Source organism: Corvus hawaiiensis, chromosome 24 (assembly GCF_020740725.1).
Source record: "Corvus hawaiiensis isolate bCorHaw1 chromosome 24, bCorHaw1.pri.cur, whole genome shotgun sequence".
NCBI classification, from domain to species: domain Eukaryota; kingdom Metazoa; phylum Chordata; class Aves; order Passeriformes; family Corvidae; genus Corvus; species Corvus hawaiiensis.
Genome location: NC_063236.1, coordinates 807,063 through 825,716, shown reverse-complemented (window position 1 = coordinate 825,716; position 18,654 = coordinate 807,063). Strand labels below are relative to the sequence as shown.

The 18,654-nt window shown below is 63.9% G+C and overlaps 2 protein-coding genes across 7 annotated transcripts in view; one reads left to right on the top strand and one right to left on the bottom strand.

Annotated features, from left to right (window-relative positions):
• The first annotated feature begins 2,552 nt into the window (after positions 1 to 2,552).
• On the top strand, positions 2,553 to 7,707 carry LOC125337666 (twist-related protein 2-like). Its single transcript, XM_048327610.1, has 2 exons — positions 2,553 to 3,697; positions 7,620 to 7,707. Exon 1 carries the CDS (start codon positions 3,219 to 3,221, stop codon positions 3,690 to 3,692), a length of 474 nt encoding a protein of 157 aa, XP_048183567.1. The 5' UTR covers positions 2,553 to 3,218; the 3' UTR covers positions 3,693 to 3,697; positions 7,620 to 7,707.
• Positions 7,708 to 9,233: 1,526 nt separating this feature from the next.
• The window catches only part of HDAC7 (histone deacetylase 7), a 56,516-nt gene continuing 47,095 nt past the window's right edge, over positions 9,234 to 18,654 (bottom strand). For all 6 annotated transcript variants that reach the window (XM_048327457.1, XM_048327459.1, XM_048327456.1 and 3 more), the window contains exons 6-25: positions 18,435 to 18,557; positions 17,943 to 18,052; positions 17,540 to 17,656; positions 17,182 to 17,380; positions 16,888 to 17,096; positions 16,453 to 16,662; positions 15,855 to 16,074; positions 15,309 to 15,442; positions 14,474 to 14,594; positions 14,276 to 14,325; positions 13,250 to 13,357; positions 13,086 to 13,141; positions 12,837 to 12,924; positions 12,484 to 12,603; positions 12,037 to 12,134; positions 11,835 to 11,953; positions 11,565 to 11,698; positions 11,394 to 11,478; positions 10,757 to 10,895; positions 9,234 to 10,454 (exon numbers count right to left, since the gene is read on the bottom strand). In XM_048327457.1, coding sequence (XP_048183414.1) covers positions 10,409 to 10,454; positions 10,757 to 10,895; positions 11,394 to 11,478; positions 11,565 to 11,698; positions 11,835 to 11,953; positions 12,037 to 12,134; positions 12,484 to 12,603; positions 12,837 to 12,924; positions 13,086 to 13,141; positions 13,250 to 13,357; positions 14,276 to 14,325; positions 14,474 to 14,594; positions 15,309 to 15,442; positions 15,855 to 16,074; positions 16,453 to 16,662; positions 16,888 to 17,096; positions 17,182 to 17,380; positions 17,540 to 17,656; positions 17,943 to 18,052; positions 18,435 to 18,557 — 2,486 coding nt within the window. In that variant the 3' untranslated portion in view covers positions 9,234 to 10,408. The remainder of the gene's footprint in view (positions 10,455 to 10,756; positions 10,896 to 11,393; positions 11,479 to 11,564; positions 11,699 to 11,834; positions 11,954 to 12,036; positions 12,135 to 12,483; positions 12,604 to 12,836; positions 12,925 to 13,085; positions 13,142 to 13,249; positions 13,358 to 14,275; positions 14,326 to 14,473; positions 14,595 to 15,308; positions 15,443 to 15,854; positions 16,075 to 16,452; positions 16,663 to 16,887; positions 17,097 to 17,181; positions 17,381 to 17,539; positions 17,657 to 17,942; positions 18,053 to 18,434; positions 18,558 to 18,654) is intronic.

Here is an 18,654-nt window from a genome sequence, read left to right as displayed (position 1 = left end):
TCCGGCCAGGAGTTGAGCCGGGCCTTTCGTCTCTCCCCAGACACGGCTTTGAAGGCTCCGGGGGTGTCCCAGATGTGCTGCGGGGCTGGGAGGGGGTGGGGCAGCTCCGGGATCGGGGGAGCTCTGGGAGAGCGGGGTCCTTCCCTCCGGGACAGCTGAGGGGCTCCTGCCAGACACCCCCCACGCTGGATGGTCTGAGGGGCTGGGGACACCCAGGCCTTGGGGACATCCGCGGGTGGTGGCTCTGGGTGTGGTTTGCAGCTCCAGGGGCTTTTCTGAGTTTGGCCCAGGAGAGAGGCAGGAACCTGAGTCAGCTCCGAGGGATCCCAGAGCTGCTCCCACAAAAATAACTCAGCGTTCCCTGGGATGTGGTTCCAGCCATCCGTCCGTCCATCCATCCGTCTGTCCATCCGTCTGTCCATCCCTCCATCCGTCCATCCATCCGTCCATCCATCCCTCCATCTGTCCATCCATCCATCCATCCGTCCATCCATCCATCCCAGAGCTGCTCCCACAAAAATTACTCAGCGTTCCCTGGGATGTGGTTCCAGCCATCCGTCTGTCCATCCCTCCATCCATCCGTCCATCCAGGGCTGATCCCGACATTCCCAACATTCCCAGCTCCGTGCTGGGAGAACTCAGGACAGCTCCTGGCAGTGAGACCCCGCTCCTGGTGCTTCACCCCTTTGATGGCCAGATGGGAGCAGATGGGGAAGAAAAAGGGGAATTTTCCGTGTTGGAATTAAGTGGAACAGGATGGGCCCGGCCTGGGAGGGGCAGCACCCATGGGCTCCCTCCCTCGCCTCATCCCGCAGCTCATCCCAACCCCATCCTTGGGGAAAACACTGGGATCGCTCCCAGTCCCCCAGGGACCCCCTGCACCCCCTCAACCCCCCCTGACCCCGCAGGGGCAGCGCGGAGCGGCCGCGTTTTGCCGACATCTCTGAGTTCTGACAGATCCCGGCGCGTTCCGGGAGCGTGAGGTCACTGGGCTGGGAAAAAGGATCCTGGGGCCATCCATCAGCCCGGGATCAAAGCACCCCGCAGGTTCCCGTTCCCAGCCCGATCCCCGCGCCCCAAATTCCCCGCGGTTGCCACGGCAACCACACGCGGCGCGGATGCTCCGTGTTTTTGGCCGCCCCGCAGCTGTTTCCACTCGAGGCCGCCGTAACTGGAAAAACCTGCGGGTCCCAAGGCGCTTCCCGGCCTCCAGGGGCAGCGGCTATTCCTGGCTCCCTTTCATGTTCCCCATTTATCAGCGTTATCCTCATTTTTTTTTGGTTTTATTTTCACGCGGGATGAAACGGGGATTATTTTTGTCCTCTGGAACAAAGAAAAGGAGCTTGGAGAAAAAAAAAACCCAAACAAAGCAAAACAAAACCAAACCCGCTGAAGGCATCAAACGCTTCCCTGGCACTGCCAAGGCCACCCCGAGCATGTCCCCAAGTGCCACCTCCACTTTTAAATCCCCCCAGGGATGGGGACTCCTCCCCTGCTCTGGGCTGGACAGCCTTTCCCAGGAGGAATTTTCCCCCTATCCAACCTAAACCTTTGGTGGCACCACTCGAGGCTGTTTCCTGCTGTCCTGTCCCTTGTCCCCTGGGAGGAGATTCCCCTGAAGACCCCCCCAAAGCTTCCTGAGGGGTGATGGATGTGAGGGGCTGGGGGAAAACCAGGAGGGGACGTGTCCAGAGGGGCCGGGAATTGGTGGGAATTGGGAATTCAAATCTCCCATCTGGTGACTTCTCCCTGAGTCAAGTGAGCTGGCCTTGGCTGAGTTGGTTTTTTTCCTTTAAGGCCTGAAATTTTCCCTGATGTGTCAAAAGCAGCACCAGAAAAACCCCCAGCGAGCTGGAGGAGTTATTGAAACCACTTTGGTGCCTCGTGACCTTTCCATGAGAAGTTTGGATGAACATCCTCCCGAAAAAACACTCACTGAAAGAACAAATTGAAATGTTTGAGGGAGAAGCTGCAAACCCTCCAAATGTGGGGACAAAAGCCCCTTGGGGTGTGGGGCTGCTCCTTCCTGCACTTCAAAGCTCATTGTGTTCCTCCCTTTGCTCTGGGATCCCAGCCCCGATCCCAAACCTCCCCTCCCCCGACCAGAACCGCTCTCTCGGCGAAATTCAATACAATTTTATTTTCTTTTAAAAGGAAAACAATAAAAAAAGAATTAATTAAGGAATAAAGGCCAGGCACAGCCTGAGCCTCAGCTGGAGCTGGTGGCAGCTCCCCAGCCCTCGGCAGCACTGCTGGAGCCCCAGATCTGGCCCCAATCCCACCCTCCCAGGGGATTCTCAGCCCCAGAGAGCAGAGAGGTCCTGCCCTTCCCCTTCCCCTTCCCCTTCCCCTTCCCCTTCCCCTTCCCCTTCCCCTTCCCCTTCCATCCAGGAGCTGCTGGATTTACTTGACAGGGATTTGGTGATGAGTGAGGGTGATGAGGGTGATGTGGGATGTTGGGAATGGAGGCAGGAGAGGGAGGGAGGGAGGGATGGATGGATAGATGGATGAAGGGATGGACAGATGGATGGATGGATGGACGGATGGATGGATGGATGGATGAAGGGATGGCCTGGTGGATGGACAAATGGACACAAACTCAAGCTCATTTTGGCTGAAGCCGCTCCTCAAGAGCCCTACGGATGCCGATCTCCCTTTGGTTGCTTCTTCCTTTGGATTTTGGGAGTTCCTGAATCGCTCATTGCAGCCCCTGTGGCTCCACATCCCTCACAGGTGAAAGTCTCCTCCTCCACCCCAGACAAGGGGATATTTCTTTGTGGGGTCAACTGGGTTGAAAAATAATCCAAAAAAAGGCCCAACCCCCCCCAAAAGGCACCGCTGAGCTCCATGGCTGGGGCTCCCTTGGCACCGGGAACGTCTCCCGACATCCGGGCGGCAGCCGGAGCATCTGTGCCTGAGGGCTCGGGGGTGGCGGTGGGGAGGGAGAGAGGAAATCTGGAACCCATAAGCTCCAGAGCCGCTGGCGCTCCCCTGCATTGGTCTGCGCCTGGTCCGCCCCCGCCCCGCTCGCCCTATCAGCAGGAGCCGTTCCCGAAGTCATCCCAGCGCCCTCCTCTCCTGGCCCAAAGGAAAAGCCAAGGAGCTCCTTGGAAGGGCTCTGCGGGGCTTGGGGCGCCCGGGGAGCCCCGAGGGCGAATGCTCCGGGCCGTGCCTCGGGAGCCACCGCCGGCTCCTCCGCAGCCCAGGGAGCCGAGGAGATGAAGGAGGAAAACCTTTCCCCGGAGTCCCCCGAGGGCAGCGCGGCCACCAGCGAGGACGAGGCCGAGCGGCTGCCCAAGAAGAGCGGCCGCAAGCGCGGGCAGGGCCCCGGCGGAGCCCCCTCGCCGCAGGGCAAGCGCAGCCGGCGCAGCCCGGCCCCGCAGCCCCCCGAGGACGCCCACGCCCAGCGCGTCATCGCCAACGTGCGCGAGCGCCAGCGCACCCAGTCCCTCAACGACGCCTTCGCGGAGCTGCGCAAGATCATCCCCACGCTGCCCTCGGACAAGCTCAGCAAGATCCAGACGCTCAAGTTGGCCGCCCGCTACATCGACTTCCTGTGCCAGGTGCTGCAGAGCGACGAGCTGGACCACAAGGTCGCCACCAGCTGCAACTTCCTGGCCCACGAGCGGCTCAGCTACGCCTTCTCCGTGTGGAGGATGGAGGGCGCCTGGTCTATGTCGGCGTCCCACTGAGCCGGGTACGTATGGCCGGGACACCGCCGTGTCCCCGCGGCTCGATCCCCGCTCGGCGCTCCAGGGACGAGGGATTTGTCCTACCGGACCCCGGAGCGGGAGGAGGTGGTGGTTTCCGAGCTGATCCCACTCAGCAGGGTCTGCTCCAGAGCAGCGGCAGGAAGGGTTTAAAAGGGGGTTCTAAAAATCTGATTTATTCCCAAACTCCGTCCTGGCCGTGCTGGGGCTGCTGAGGAGTCAAACCCACCCTGCCCTGGGGTGGCCTCATGTCCTCCAGCCTGCCCGGCTGCCCCCTGTTCCTCTCCTGGAGCGCTGCAGACAGGATGGGATCCGTGATCGCGTTGGATCCGCGGGAATTCTGCACTGCATGGGGAAGTCTGATGGACTCAGCTCCATCCAGCCACCCCCCGAGTGTCCTTCAGGACGCTGAGAGGGGAATAATCCAATTTTCAGGGGTTTAGGGCCGGGAGGAGTCAGGAACAGGAGGAGAGGAGTCGGCGACGCGCTGGCACTTCCCACAGAGCAGGAGCAGAAAATTCCAGAGGACATTCCCAAGCTGGGAGCTCCAGGGACGCCTCATGGGAGCCCAGCTCCCGAGAGGCCCCGCTGTCCCCCAGACAGCACCAGGGCTCCTCCTGGCTCTCCTCGAGCACTGAACTGCCCCGAATTCGAGGCCGTGGAGGTGCCAGAGGTGGCTCAGGGGTTGAGCATCTCCCAGGGGATTTCGTTCGAGGGTGGGCCACCTTGAAACTCCCTTTCCCAGCCCGATCCCTCCTAACCAGCAGGAAATCTGGCACTTTGCTAAATTCGTGTATAGATCTCAATATCTGGGGGCTGTTTCAGACATTAAATCCTGTCCTTGCTGGGCGCTGCCCTTCGCTGGGTGACACCAGGGTCACCTCCCCTTGGGGCCGGCCAGAGGAGGAGCATGTGGCCCCTTGTCCTCGCTTTGGGATGCCCAAAATCCTCCAGGACCAGTGGATATGCTGAGCTCCCCGTGACTCCCTGGACCCCTCACCCTCTTCTGGGCACCCCCTTTTGGGTTTGGCAGTTTGGGGCTGGATTCTCCAGTTTTGGGGGTGTTCTGGAGGTGCTCCCAAAGGAGAGGGAAGCTGCTTGGCTTCATCCCGAATTTTGCAAAGCCTGACTGAAATCCCTTTGCCCTGGGGAGGTGGGGGAGGCTGAGCCCCCTCCCCGGCACCCCCAGACCCGTTTTTGCTCCCTCTGCGTGCAGAACCCGACGCGGCTCCGCGGCCGTCACTGACTCGCAGAGCTGTTTATTTAAGCCGAGTTCTTGGCAGGAGCTGTGCTCCCGAGATAAACAGAGGGATTAAAGACCCTTCAGTCACTCTGGAGAGCTCCCGTGAGCGCAGCGGGATCATCATTCCCGTTAAAATTGATCCCGAGTGGCTCCGTGCTTCCATCCTCCAGCTGGGGAGGGAATCCCCCTCCCTGGGCCAACCTGCAGCGTTTTCAGGTCCCGGTGAACAATCGCAGCTGGGCCGGGAGGGGAAGGGACGGGGATTCTCCCAGCAAAGCCCCAAAACCAGGGAAGGGCCGTGGGGGAAGCGGTGCCGGGCTGGGAAGGCTCCCGGGAGGGAACGAACCCGGCGCTCGCAACGGGGCTGGGATTTCCTAATGGAAAGCAGCCCCTGGATAGTGGAACTCGGGCTATTAAATATCAAAGGGGGCTGGAATAGCTGGATGTGGATGTGCCCTCGTTAACCGGGAGACATCAGCCGGGGAAAGAGGGATGGAGCCCTCAGGCAACAGAAATCACGTTTGAAGTCCCCCCCCAGCTCAGCTTTTCTCGGCAGAGTCTTGAGCACATTAAAATGGTTTCTTTCCCCGCTGGAGGAGAAAATGAGGCTGGAAGCTGGAACTGCCGGGGGGAGCGGCTGGCGGAGCCGCGAGGGCTGATGTTCCTTGCCCTTCATTTGTCTCCCTGGATTTATCGCCTCTCTCGAGTTGCCCTCACTTAATTGTCTCTCCTGAAAGACCTTGGATAAATCTTCCCTTTGGGGACTGTTGCTCTCGCCTGGAATCGGCTTTGTCTGGCGGCTGCTTCATTTGCTTTTATTTATAAACACCCCTCGCTGCTCCGGGGCACTGGGGGAGCTCGGGAACAGCTCCCATCCCTGTTCCCTGTTCCCTACTCCTTGTTCCCTATTTCCCAGCTCAGGAAATCCATCTCGAGCTGCTTTAAAAGCTGCTCCCAGATCCCTCTGCAGCCGGCAGGAAAGCAGGGATCCCTTCCCGCCCTGAATCAGTCCCTTAGAACTGGATCCAGCCCCTGGTTAAACTGGCCAGGGTGGTCCGGGACCCCCACTTTGGGGCTGAGTTCTCAGGAGAGGTGAGGAGCTGCCCAAATCCCAGTAAATCTGTTCCCGGGTGAGTCGGTGCTCCTGGGATTGGCTCCTGGCACGGAGCAGGTTTGGAGGCCAGAGGGTTCCCCCAAAGCTGCTCTTCCCAGAGCTGCCGTTTCCACTCGGGATGGACGGGGAGATGTTGGAGGGGCAGGAGGAGCCGCCCTGGATGAGGGATGTGGGACATTCCCAAAATCCCGGGCTGCTCGCAGGGAATTGTCAAAGGCACAACTGGAGCTGCTGGATTCATTTTTCCAGCAAAAACCTCCATGTTTTCATTAAAAAGAGGAAAAAACCACCCAGGGAGAGCGAGCTGCTCTCCACGGCAGGGTCCCTGCACTGCTCAGGATTAGTTAAAATTAATCCAGACATAAAATCACGGATCCGGCCCTCGGGAACGTGGAAATGTCTCCGGGTTTATGGCCCCTGCAAGGAGCCGGAGCTCGCTGGAGCTGCCTCGGCCCCGGGAATGCCTCTGGAACGAGCCCGTTTTTCATCCCGGCTGTCAGGGAAGGCACCCGGGAGCTGAGGGGGAGCGGGAGCTGCGGGAACGCTCGGGAGCGCCCGTGCCCGGCATCAATTCCCGTTCCTGGGGACAGAGGTGGGGATGCTGCAGGGAGGATGGGCTCGGGGAGCTCCGTGGGCTTCTCCATCCCAAATCCTGCAGGGCTGGGCTCCTCCGGAGGCTCCCGCAGCCCTCGGGCAGCCCTGAAATCCCCCCTCTGAGGGTTTTTTGGTGTTAAACCTTGTCCAACCCTCCGGAGGCTCCCGCAGCCCTCGGCAGCCGCTGAAATCCCGCCGGGAGTGCGTTTTTTGGGATCAGACCTCGCTGGGCTCAGGGAGCGAGGGGAGCTGATCCATTTTTCCATGGGCTGGGCTGAGATGGTGCTGCCTGGCCATTTTGGCTGCCCCTGGATGTGCCCATCGTCGATCCCACGGGCTCAGCCTTGGGACACATCAGCCTTTGGGGCATTTTCCCCTCTGTCCCCCATCCCCGGCATTGCCTCAGCCCTTCCCGGGGGTGAATTCCTGGAGAGTTCGATTTATCCCTCTCCAGAGGGAAAGGTCTCGGCGACTGCGCGAGGAAATGGCCGGGGACAAAGCGGGAGGGGATGGATGGGATGAGCCCGGAGCGCCGGGGGCACCGGGAGCACCAAGGCTGGGAAGGCGAAGCCGTTGCCCCGCAGGGATCGATCCCCTCCTGCCCCCTGAGCTGCTGGAGCCGTTCCTGAGCTCTCCCAGGAGCCGATTCCCTGCTCCATCCTCCAGCCTGGCTCCCGATCCGCCATCCCTGCACGGCCCCGGCTCCGGGAGGGCTCCCAAGGGGCTCCCAGAGATCAGATCGGCAGGAAAATCTGGGATTTTGGGTTTTTTAATTCCTGGGCTCAGGTGTGGGGGTGTTTCCAGGCACATCCCTTGCGGCTCCAGGGAAATCCGGGAAGGCGAAGCTCTGGAGGCAGCGGCCGAGGGCGGCTCTTCCCCGCTGGCTCCACAGGGGATGGGTTTGCAGGATTTTGGGAAGCTGGGCTGAGGCCAACCTGACCCTGCTGTCTCCCCCCAGGTCTCCGCCTCGGTGGAAGCGGCTCCAGCACCCGAAAAACCCCAGGAGCCTCCCCGGAGAGAGGAGGGAACGACCCCCAAAGCCCCTGACAGCCCTTGAACGTTGGGAATGGGCCCGAGGGAGCCGCAGCAGGAGCTGGTTTGGGTTGGGAGGAGCTGGTTCGGAGCTGCCGGAGGAACTCTGGGGGCTGTAATTTATTGTGGGCTCACAGGTAAGGAATGATCCCGGTTTCCTCCTCCGGGACTGCCGGGAAGCCGAGTCCTTCCCGGAGCCTCCTGGAGCTGCCTCTGGCCGGGACCGGGCAGGACAATTCCTCCAGGACGAGGGAAGGGCTGGAGCCCCCCGCGCTGGCTCCAAGGACCTCGGGGGTCCCTGTGCTTTTATCCCGCTCCGAAGGGTCTGCGCCGGGACATTCCCATGGATTGTGTTGCCATGGAGGAGCATGGCAAGGATTTGGGGGCATCTGGGGGCTCATGAACCCCCTGAGGCACCCCCCAGCCACTCCTGCCCCACGGATGGGCCTCGAAAACGCCCTGGTGGAACCACGCAATTCCTCTGAATTTATCAGAAGTGGAGGCTGGACACGGATCCGGCGGGAATGGGGGATTTTGGGGCCATCTTGGGAACTCTGAGGGGGTTTGGGCTGTTTTGAGGGCGCGGAGAGGGCAGGGAGGGGATGATGGAGGTGTTGGGGGTGCCCAAAACAACCCCAATAAAGCTCGGGGGACTTTTCCAGGGTTCAATCCTTGTGTTTCCTACGGAAATGGCGCTGCCGGGTCCCCCCTGCACCTCCCTCGCTGCACCGCTTTTATTGGAATCAGGCAAAAGAAAATCAGGGTTTGGGGTTTTTTTTGCCTGTTATGGCAGAAAAAGGGGGAAAAATCCCTCTCAGGGAGGCTGCAATGGGCCTGAGCCCCCAAATACTCCATGGGAGAGGAGTTCAGTTGTGATCAGAGAATCCACGGAGCCACAGGAAGGCCCAGAGTGACTCTTTCCAGCCAATTCCCAATTTTTACATGCAGTGGGAGTGGATTCCCTGCTCCGGGCAGTTGACTGCAGCCTTCCAGAAAATCTGGAGGTGCTTAAAAAAATCAGAAACTCCGTTAAAAACGGGGCTGTGGCGGCTTCGTTCAGCGCCGCACGGGAGGGATTTTACAGCTGAGAAATGAAATCACCTTCGGAACTTAAAATCTTCTTTCAAAAAATAATAATTAAAGGGCAAAGACCCATCTGTGGAGTGAGACTCCGGTTTCAAACCAAAAACATTTTTTTAAAAAGGTAAAATATATTAAAAAAAATATTTTCAAATATTTTGCTGCATCTTGGTTTTTTTTTTTTAAATCCCTGTATTGACTTAAAATGGGCAAAAAGCCCTTAAAATGAGCGAAACATCCTAACAACCCTTCTGACCCCCTTTTTTTGGGGGAAAAAGCCCCCAAAAAGTCCGTGCGTGGTGGATTCCTCCGGCTAAAATCCAGCAGGTGGGAGTTCGGGGGGTCCCTCCATCCCCTGCCCCATCCCTTGCCAGGACCCCCACCCCGGGACCCCCCATGGGACCCCCGGCCCGGGACACACGAAGGCTTTGATTCCTCCGAAGGCTTTTTTTCTTTTTCAATTTCTCCTTTGTTTTTGTTTTGTTTTGTTTTTTTTACAAAATCTCCTCCCGCTGCCGCAGCCGGAGCTGTCCCCACCCCCAGCTCAGCCAGGCCCGTGTCCCCTCCGTCCCCAGAGCCCAGCCCAGCCCCGGGACACCCCAGCAGGGCCCGCTCCTTGTGGGAACACCCTCGGGATGCAGGGAAGGCTCTCGGGGCGGGGCCCTGGGGCTGCGGGAAACGGGGAAAGGCGAACGGGGATGGAGCCCTCGGTTCGGAGGCTCTGGCTCTGCCCCTGTCACCCCAGGACAGGGACGGGGACGGGACCGAGGGGCTTCGGGCATCCCTGGGGGAGCCAGCAGAGCCCAGCGGGGACTGTGGAACCTCGGCTGGGGAGGGGGCTCAGGGGGCGACAGGAACGCAGAGGGGCTGGGACTGGAGGGACCGACACCCAGGCAGCGCCTCAGGGCGCTGGAAAGGGCTCAAGGCAAGGGGGGATTGTTCCCGGAATTCCCCCGGGAAGAGGAGTCGCGTTCACATTAGCGCTGCCAGGGTCCATAGTGCAAATGAGAGCCCCGGGCCCGGGGGCCGCGCTGGGGGCAGTGGGCAGGGAGGGCCGGAGGGGCCCCCCCGGGCACTGCCCACACTCTGGCCGCGCTCTTCCTTCGCCGGGGATGCTCCCAACTTTCCTCGGGATGCTCCGAGCTTTCCTCGGGATGCTCCCAACTTTCCTCAGGATGCTCCGAACCCTCCCGTGCCCAACGAGCCCCCAGCCCCTGTGGCTGCCGCTCCGTCCCTGGGCCCCAGCAGGGCAAGGGGAGCCAGGGGCACGGAGATCCCAAACCCCCGAGCAAACCCCGGGATGCTCCTCCCAGGCACGGGGGGGGGTCTCTGGGAGCCGTCCCATGAGTGATTCGAGCGTCCATCCCAATGTCCGTCCCTTCCCGGGAGCAAGGGGTCTGTGCCGCAGGGCTGGGGGGTTTCACCCCCTCCCCCGAGGGGTTCCGGGTCCCAAAATTGGGTGGGGGGCTGTGGGCACGGTCCGGGCTCGGGGCTCTCCATGGTCCCGCACCGCTGGATGCGGGAATGTCCCTTCCAGGAGTCCAGGCCCGTCCAGGGCCGCGCCTCGGGAGCGAGGGGGACAAACGGGAACCGGGATCCTCGCGGGGCTCCGGCCACGCCCGGGGACCGTCCCTGTCACTGGTTCATGGGCTCCTCCTGCTCCATCGGCTCCTCCTGTGCCCTGCGACGGGAACGGGACCCGTGAGAGGCCCGTGGGACACATCCCGCTCCTGCGGGGACCCAGGGACGGTGACAAAAGGGAGGGGACAGGAGGGGACCCTGCTGGCAGGAGCTGACACCCCCCAGCCCCCCGGCAGGAGGATTTGGTCTGGTTTTCAGTTGGGAAGAGCCCAGCACGGGTTTCCCAGGAGCCCATCCAGGACCTGAGCTCCAGAACCTCACCCAGGGCAGGGGGACACTGCCCTGCCCTGCTGCCACCCCCCAACAGCGACCCCCGGCACGGGAGAACCCCAGGAATGTCACCTCTTCTCCACCATCACGGCCACCGAGAGGGACGCCAGGGCCGTGACCGTCTCCACCTCGTCGGCCTCGTGGTGCTGAGCCTCGAGGAAGGAGCAGCCCAGCTTGGAGGCGAAGCGCTGCACGGCCACCCAGTATTTACCTGCGGGAGGGACATCGGGGGCTGCGGGACACCAGGATGGGGGTGGCCCAGGAGAGGGATGGCCCAGGACAGGGGTGGCCCAGGACAGGGGTGGCCCAGGACAGGGGTGGCCCAGGACAAGAGTGTCCTAGGACGGGGGTAGCCCAGGACAGGCATAGCCCAGGACAGGAATGTCCTAGTACAGGGATGGCCCAGGACAGGGATGGCCCAGGATAGGGGTAGCCCAGGACAAGAGTGTCCTAGGACAGGGGGTAGCCCAGGACAGGGATAGCCCAGGACAGGAGTGTCCTAGTACAGGGATGGCCCAGGACAGGAATGGCCCAGGACAGGAATGGCCCAGGTTTCTGGGCTCCCCTTGCAGTGAATGCACACCTGGGCCCCCCTTGCTGTGAGGAGGAGGATGATGGGGACCCGTCCCCCCCAGGACCTTTGATGCCCAGTGAGGACGTTTAAGGTCCCTTCCAATGCGCCCCCAGCCCCCGTTCCCAGGACACTCACTCTGGACCTGGATCACGGCTTCCAGGGAGCGCACGGCGTTGGCGTTGGGCTTCTGCCTCATGCTCTCCTCCGGAAGCGGCTCCGGCTGTGGGGGACAGGGGGGTCACGGGGGGCTGTGCCCGGGCTGCGGCGGTGGCACCGGGTCAGTGCCAGTCCAGCCCCGGCTCTCACCTCGTGGCCCAGCAGGGCGGACACGCAGGCCTCGGACGCATCACAAATGGCCGTGAGGTCGTGGCCCCCCTCCAGCGCCAGCACCACGGCCCCCCCCGCCAGGCTCATCAGCTGCTTGGTCATGTAGCCAAAACCTGCGGGACAACCCCAGCAACGTCACCTCCCCCTGCCCAAATCCAGCCCCCAAAATCTCCTGTGGTTCCCCCTGGAGTGGCCACGCCCGAGGGTCGTCCCCAACGGGGGCCATCCCGCCCCGAGCCACCTCCTTACACTTGGCAGAGACTTTGTAGCCACCCAAGGGGGGCGGGTGGCCCTCGGCCGCGTCGAACCCGGCCGACACCAGCACCACGTCGGGGCAGAACTCGTGGGCGATCGGCATCACCACGGTCCTGAGGGGGAAAAGGGGGATAAAGAGTGGGGTCAGCCCCACGTGGAGCACGGGACACGGGCAGGGGGGATGTGGGGACAATACCTGAAGGCAGCCAGGTACTCGGGGTCCCCCATGGGGGGGTCGAGCCCTCCAGCCCAGGCCACGTTGACATTGAAGCCCTCGCCGGGGCCAGCGCCCACCTGTGAGGGAGCAAGGACAGGGGTGAGGCCGGGATGTGTCCGCAGGGATGGAGGGAAGGGCCTGGCTCTGGCATTGCCAGGCCTGGGGGAGGCAGGTGGGGGTCCCAGCCCCTGTCCCGTGCCACGGGAAGCAGGCTGGGGGTCCTGGCCCCCTGCCCAGTGCCCAGCAATGCCAGAACCAGTGGAATTTCCCTGCCATTTCCATCAGTCTCCATCCCTGTGCTGGGATCTGCAGCCGGAGCCGGGTGGCCCAGGCAGGGTGAGGGATGAGAAGCGAGCCCCCAGCGCACTGCCCCTGCTCAGCCCCCCGTGTCCTGCTGTCCCCTTGGTCCCCAGAGCCCCCTCTCACCTCATCGGCGGCTCCGCTGCCCGGGAAGAAATTCCCGTCGTCGTGGCGGTGCAGGGAGATGTAGAGAACCTCGGGGTCCCTGTAGAAAATCTGCTGGGTCCCGTTGCCGTGGTGGACGTCCTGCAGGGAGGGCGTTGGGACAGGATTTTGACAGCTGCAGGGTGGCCCAAGAGCCTCACGTGGCCAAAACCAGGCGGGTCTGGGTCCCCCAGCCCAGGATCTGCTCCTGCTCCCCCAGCCCCACAACGCCGGGGGGTTCCAGCCACGTTCCCACAAGGAGCAGGAGCGGGCACGGCTCCTGGGGATGTCCTGGGGAGGGCAGGGATGTGCTGGGGACAGGGGACAGGACTCACCCAGTCCACAATGAGGATCTTGCTGAGTTTCCCCTTCTGCTGCAGCTGCCTGGCAGCGATGGCCACTGAGTTGAAGAAGCAGAATCCCCTGGGAAGAGGGGTGGGAGTCACCTCCGGGGCCCTTCCCAAGCCCCCTTCCCTTCCCCCGGGCCTGGGCAGGGATGGCTCCCGGGGGGGTTATTTGGGGGCTGGTTTTGAGCCAAGGAGCTGCTTTTGGGGCTGCCCAGGTGCCTCGGGGAGGGGCCTTACATGGCCGTGGAAGGATCGGCGTGGTGTCCGGGCGGCCGCACCACGGCGAAGCCGTTCTGGGGACAGAGCAAAGGTCAGGGGTCAGAGCTGCCACCGCCAGGGTCACACACGCACCGCATCCCCAGCGGCACGCAGCCCTGGGACCCCCCCAAGCCACCACCTACCTTCAGCTCCCTGGTGGCCACCTTGAAGGCCAGCTCGGTGACACTGCCAGCGGCCCAGCGGGCAGCGTTGGACGAGTGCAGCTCGTTCCAGATGGTGTCACTGTCCACCTGGAAGGGGGGACACTGCTCAGCTGGGGCCACAGCACCAGGGGACATCTCAGTCGCAGCCTCACCCGTCAGGGGTTGGTGTCCTGTGCCATTGGGTGCCACTGGGCCACCCCACATCCTCCTCCTGCCACAGCCCCAGCCCAGCCCCCTCCTTTACCTTCTTTATCTTATTTTAGTGTTTAACCAAACATCTTGGTTTGATCAGCACCACGTCAGAGCCGGAAAACTCAAAGTCTCTTCTGATCGGGGCCATGTGTGAGCTCCCCGTGCCCAGAGGGGGCAGCTCCAGCCCCGGGAACGGGCGGGGGGCAGAGCAGGGAAGGGGAGGCAGAGCAGGGAAAGCAGAGCTGGTGCCCAGCACGGGGGGCAAGGAGAGGAGCAGAACCAGAAGAGGCAGCAGGAAGGCACCGAGGGAGCCCCTTCCTGAAAGAGAGAGAGAGAGAGAGGACAGGGACAGGGAGAGGAAGAGAGGAGAAGGCAGTGAATGCAGAGAAACCAGGAGGGAAAGCCGGGAATGGAGAGGCCTCGGAAGCGCTGGGGAGAAGGGACGAGCTCCTGTCCCCATGTCACCGCTGCCCTCCCTCAGTGGGGACCCCCGTCCTGCCAGCCCCTCCTGATGCCCTGGGAACGGCTCAGGGAGCTCTGGATCAAGGATCCCCTTCCAGAGTGGGATGCTCAGACCTTCCAAGGACCGGGAGCAGCTCTGATCCAACACCTCCATCAACCCCCCCCACCTGGGCAGCCTGGAGGCTTCGGGAGCTGCTCTGAGACCCCCGGTGGGGCCAAAAAGGAACAGCCCTGCCCCAAAACCCAGAGCAGGGATGGAGTCCTGACCCCCACCCCTCCCAAAACCCGGGGCAGGGATGCAGCACTCACCCCCACCCCTCCCAAAACCCGGGGCAGGGATGCAGCACTCACCCCCACCCCTCCGCAGGGCAGCATCACGAATGTCCTCTGGGACAAGATCCCTGCGGAGAGAGGGGACAGTGGGGACCTCAGGGCTGGGAAAATGGGGCTGGGGATGCCAGGCTGGGCCCAGCATCCAGGGGAGCTGCTGGGAGCCGTTCCCAGGGCTGGGGGTGAGCAGGGCCGGGGGATGGCGGGATGGGGACCCACCTGCCAGCTTCCCGTTGTCCAGTTTGAGGCGGTTGAGGGGGTTGGTGCCGTAGAGGAGCACGTGGCGCTCGCTGTGGACGCACTGCAGCTCCTCCAGGGTGGCCTTGCGGCCCCGCAGGCACTGTGGGACACGGCTGTGACCGGGGGGGACACGCAGGGGCTTCCCCCCGGTGTGTGCCAGCCCCCGGGGGCGAGGGTGGCCCGTCCTGCTGTCCCCGTGCAGCCGCAGCTCGTGTGGGGGGCAGCTGCAAAGGGTCAGGACCCCTCGGATTGGAAGTTGAGCACCCCCAAATTACGGTCAGGGACCAGGAAGGAGCTGCCAGCACCCCCTCCCCGCAGCCAGCCAGCCCAGCCGGACCAGGGCAGGGTTTTACCAGACTGGAACTGGCACTGAGCTGGCAAAAGGCCCTGGTTTGGGGGGATCAGCCTCTCCCTGCGCCCAGCTTCCAGCAAGGCCGGCACTGCTGCCGTCCCAGGTGGAGATGGTGAGACCAGGACGCTCCAACCAGGCACGGGAATCACCAAGGAAATGGTGAAAAACGGGGAGAGGAGAGGTGGGGGCAGCAGGGATGGGGTGGGATCGGGAGGGATGAGGGGTGGGGTCGGGAGGGATGAGGGGTGGGAGCGATGAGGGGTGGGATCGGGAGGGATGGGGGGTGGGATCGGGAGCGATGAGGGGTGGGATCGGGAGCGATGGGGGGTGGGATCGGGAGGGATGAGGGGCGGGATCGGGAGGGATGAGGGGTGGGACCGGGAGCGATGAGGGGTGGGACCGGGAGCGATGAGGGGTGGGACCGGGAGCGATGCAGGCGGGGCCAGCCCCCTCCCAGCTCACCTCGCAGCGGCTGCGCAGGCCCCGCTCCTGCAGCCGGGACCAGATGCTCTGGATCCTCCCGGCGTGCTCGGGGTGGTTGCTGTTGTCCCCGCAGGAGCATTGGTGCTTCAGCATCACCGAGTCGTAAACCAGCCCTGCCAGGCATCGCCAGAGCTGCAGAGCTGCTCCCTCAGCTCCTCGGCAGGGGCTCCAAGACCCCAAACACCCCCAAATATTGACTGAAACCTCCCTCAAACCATGGGAGATTCTGCCCCAGACCTGGGAGATTCTGCCCTAAATCCCTGTGGCCTCTCTCCCCAAGCTGCTGGAAGCACATCCTGCCTTGCATTCCCAGGAGAGGTGGCCCAGGGATGCAGCCACGGGGCCAGGCGGGCAAACCCTGCCTGGAAAAGCCACTCGAGGTCAGGAGAAGGGGCCCCCCTGGCTCTCTCCTGGTGCTCCCAAGAGTCCGGGAGTGACTAGAATCGATGTGGAGCTGCCTTGGGACATTCCCACGACCCCTCCTGTCCCCAGCCCAGCTGTGACAGCCCCCAGGCCCGGCCGTACCTGTGGTGAAGTGTGGCTTGGGCGGCTGCTCCTGCACGGGCAGGGACAGCGCCTTGGTGTCCTGGGCAGGGAGGGACACGGTGGCCGTGGCCGGGGACGACTGGGCCCTGGAGAGCGGCCGGTGCCCGGTGTGGCCGGGAGGGACCACGGGGGGGTCGGCCAAGGTCTGGCGCTTGAGGAGCTGCTGCTGCACCCGCTGGAAGGAGTCCCACAGAAAGGCCTGGGGACACAGGACACCGTGAGGGGTCGGGACAGGGGACTGGGGACAGGGGACAGAGCCCTGCTCGGTGTGTCCAGAGCTGGATCCAGCGGCTGCTCGGAGCTGGGACAGGGCAGGACAGGGCAGGGCAGGGCAGGGCAGGGCAGGGCAGGACAGGACTGTCCCAGCATCTGCTGCTCCCTGCCGGCTCAGCCCTGCAGTGACAGCAGCGATGTCAGGGACAAAGTCCGGGAATTTGGGGACAATGCCCAGCTGTGCTGACACCAGGGGTGGCCGCAGCTCTGCCCCTGTCCCCGTGAGCTGCCCCGGGCTCCAGGCAGGCTCAGATGCGGTCCCCGAGTCCCCACCCCTCCCCAGGGCTCCCCATCCCTCCTGTACCTGCTGCAGGACCAGCTCCTCCTGGGGCTGCCCCATCTTCTGCGTCCTCTCGGGCTCCTTCCCGCTGCTGCTGGGCCGGGGGGGCTCCACGCGTGTCCTGGTGGGGTCCCCGCCCTCGGCTGCGGCCTCCGGGAGCGTCCCCTCAGCCTCCATGTCCTCCGAGGATGGGATCTGCCGCAGCCGGGGCTTCTCGCTGGACTTGGCCATGCGCTGCAGCCAAGGGGACAAATGAGCAGGGGGCGGTGGCAGGGGACAGGCCAGGCCGGGGTGGGGGACAGGACATCTCGGGCAGGAGCAGGAGGGAGCCGGGAACCTGAGCTCTGCCCTCTGTGAGTCTGTGCCACCTCCCCCGGGACACCCGGCAGTCGCTGTCCAGCGGTGGCAAGGCCACCCCGCACCCCCCAGTGCCACCCCCACGCCCAGGCCGGGCCTCACCTTGCCCAGGTGCGTCTGCTGCTTGAGCCGCTCGAGGAAGTGCGCGTGGTGCTGCTGGAACACCAGGTGCTGCTGGATGGCCTTGGGGCTCTGCGGCAGCGGCTCCGAGCGGGTCCTGCCCAGCGGTTTGTGGTGGCCGGGCAGGGACAGGCGCTCCGCAGAGATGAGGGAGGGCGTGAAGGAGAAGGGGACCGTCCCCAGGCCCGGCACTGGAGGGGAGAGCAGGGACAGGTAAGGGGTGGCAGAGGGGACGCCCAGCACAGCTTTCCCCACGTCCCCGAGCCGGACACTCACCCGCCACCAGAGGAGCGTGGGTGACTGAGGGCTCGAGGATGATGACGGGCTGCAGCCGAGGGGACAGGGGGCTGCTGGCCTCGTGCTGCTCCAGGCTGGCCGGGATGAAGACGGGCGAATGTGTGCCCTGCAGCACCGGCCCGTTGAGCACCGGCACCCGGTGAGCCAGGCTGGGCAGGGCCCGGCGCTCAGCCTCGCCCTGTGGGGACGGGGACAGGGTCAGGCACAGGGACACGGCACCGGGAGGCCACAGGATTGTCCCCACCGTGCCCACGGGCAGCGCCAGGAAGCCCAAACCCAAAGGAAAGCCCCACAAGGCCCCTCTGCCCGGTGCTGGGGGTACAACCCGGCCACCTACCCTGGCACTGGTGGTGGCCGGCAGGCCCAGGGTGATGGCCGGCAGGGAGGCCGCGCTCTGCAGGGCAAACTGGGCCAGGGAGCTCTCCTGCATCATCAGCCGCTGGGCCAGGGGCGTCTGCACCAAACACGAGCCATCGGTGCCCTGCTCCCAGACAGGGACCAGGGCAGGGGACATCAGGGACAGCCCTGGGGACACCCGTGGGGACAGGACACCAGTGGGAGAGGGGAAATGCACCCTGGTGGGTGTTGGAGCAGCGCCGGGCCGGGAAGAGCATCCGGGGGCAGAGAATCGAGGGGCATCCCGGGTGCAGGGAGAGCAGGGAAGGGGGTTCAGGGCCGGGGTCGTGTCCTCCCCCTGAGCCCAGAGGGGACACCGGGCCCCCAAAGCCACCAGAGCTCACCTCGTGGGCCACACCGGGGGCCGTGGGCAGAGCTCCGTGCTCGGCGGGCAGGCTGTCGTTGGGAGAGCTGCAGCCGGACACGGGGGTGCTGCTGCTGCTGGGGGACGAGTCTGGGAGGGGACAGACACGGGGTGAGGGCACAGCCCCCACCCAGCCCCTCACTGCTGTCCAGCTGCTGCCCCCCACCCTCCTGGGGCCAAATCCCCCTTGGAGCCGCAGCGTGGGAGGCACCACTCCATGGTGGGAACCCTGAGCAGCCACCTCCACACCGGGCCTGGGGCACTTCCAGCCCTGTAGGGCCACCCTGGGGCCCAAAAGCAGCGGGAGCAGCTGCACCAACACCTCCCGGCTCACCCATCCCACACTCCATGGCCCCGTCCGCGGGGGAGGACACATCAAACCCCGGGGACACGGTCCCCAAGCAGAGGTGCCACAGGAGCCCGGGCAAGCTGGAGCTGCCCCAGCCCGGCCCCGTCCAGGCAGAGCCCTCACCGATGGCCTCGGGCGGGCGCCTCTTCAGCGAGGGGGGAGCGCTCTCCTTGCGCGTCAGGGGGTTCTTGCGCCGGTCCAGGCACTTTCTGGGCTTGCAGCGAACCTTCAGGTTGGGCTCGGACGCTGCCGGGGACAGGGGGTGAGTCCTGGCCCTGCCTGGACGGGCTCCGTGGGGCCAGTCCTCAGCTCCGGCCAGGGACCAGGGACGTGGGGACATTCC

What these genes read in the sequence shown, in the direction of transcription:
- LOC125337666 (XM_048327610.1), top strand. Translation starts at nt 3,219, where the DNA reads ATGAAGGAGGAAAACCTTTCCCCGGAGTCCCCCGAGGGCAGCGCGGCC.